General features: G+C 44.0%; 1 protein-coding gene across 1 annotated transcript in view; it reads left to right on the top strand.

Moving 5' to 3' along the window:
- The window catches only part of MEX3D (mex-3 RNA binding family member D), a gene marked incomplete at its 5' end in the record, with an annotated part of 1515 nt that extends 1392 nt beyond the window's left edge, over window positions 1-123 (top strand). Inside the window, one exon of the mRNA XM_031062199.1 lies at window positions 16-123. Within this exon, the coding sequence (XP_030918059.1) occupies window positions 16-123 (108 nt within the window). The remainder of the gene's footprint in view (window positions 1-15) is intronic.
- Between the last annotated feature and the right edge of the window lie 1144 nt (window positions 124-1267).

Genomic DNA, 1267 nt, shown 5'->3' on the forward strand with positions numbered 1-1267 from the left:
GCGGGGGGTCGGGAGGGTGGGGGCCGAGGGGCCGAAGAAGAGAAAAAGAAGATGAGGATGATGAGGATGAGGAAAGAGGGGCGTGAATTCCGCGAGGAGGAAACTCCGATGTTTACAGAATAGCTTTAACTCTTCACCTGGCTGTGGGGCTGGGGAGGGAGCCCGGCTGTTCTCCACCAGTCCTTCCCAAATACCAGTATTCCGTTTGCAAACTGAAATAACCAGAAAGAAAAGGTCCGGTTGCACTTTTTATTTTAGGACACGCAAGGGTTGTCTTTTATTTTTTTAAAATCATTCTATTATTATTATAATAAATTTTTTGTGGTTCTTTTTGTATGTAGGTTTTTTTTTTTTTTGGATGATTCTCAGTGGTTCTATAAATATATATATATTTTTTTTTTTTTGGTAATGCAGGTCTATCTTGTATTTTGCCAATGTGAAAACTGCCCAGAAATGTGTGATGTGAGGTCAGGAGGTCGTGGAATGGAGGGGGCACAGTTAACACACCATGTCACAAAAACCAGACAGATTTCTATCTCCATTTTATTTTGGGGTTAGTTTGGGGTTTTTTTGGGGGGCTTTTCTTTTTTCTTTTTTTTTTTTTTTTTAGGTTTCTTTGTTTTATTTTTTTATTTTTTACCTCTTTATGTATATGTAGGGAATTTATAGGAAAATATGTACTTTATTGAATAAATTTTAAAAACTAAAATATATTTTATTTTAAAAAGAAAATAACGGACCTTTAACCTTACATGGCTAAAGTACTGATTATATATTTGCTGAGCTGACTTGACGGTTATGAAAATTGTATCAAGAGTTTTATTTTTTGACTTCAAAGCCTTCTTAATAAAGACTTTTTACTATATATGAATCCTTGTGCTAGCCAGTGTCTCCCTGCCTGGAGCCTCTTGGTACCTGTTCCCATTTCCTTGGGCCCAGAGAGAAGGTGCCAGCTCAGGAGCAGGAGCAGAGGGGACATTGCCACCTCCCACAGGTGGGTTTGTCCCTGCCCACGCTGATCCTGCTCTGCCTCTGGCCTTCTCCTTGTCCCCACAGATGTTCCTGCTCCCAGTCCCAAAATCCATCTGTGGGCAGCAGGGGAGGGGGGGATTCTGCCCCTCTGCCCCTGTGCTCAGGTCAGACCCCACCTGCAGAGCTGCCCCAGCCCTGGGCAACAGCAGCAGGAGGACGTGGAGCTGCTGCAGCCAGGCCAGAGGAGCCACGGAGATGCTGCAAGGGCTGGAGCCCCTCTGCTCCGGAGCCAGCC

This window comes from Geospiza fortis, unplaced genomic scaffold (assembly GCF_000277835.1).
Source record: "Geospiza fortis unplaced genomic scaffold, GeoFor_1.0 scaffold254, whole genome shotgun sequence".
NCBI classification, from domain to species: Eukaryota; Metazoa; Chordata; class Aves; order Passeriformes; family Thraupidae; genus Geospiza; species Geospiza fortis.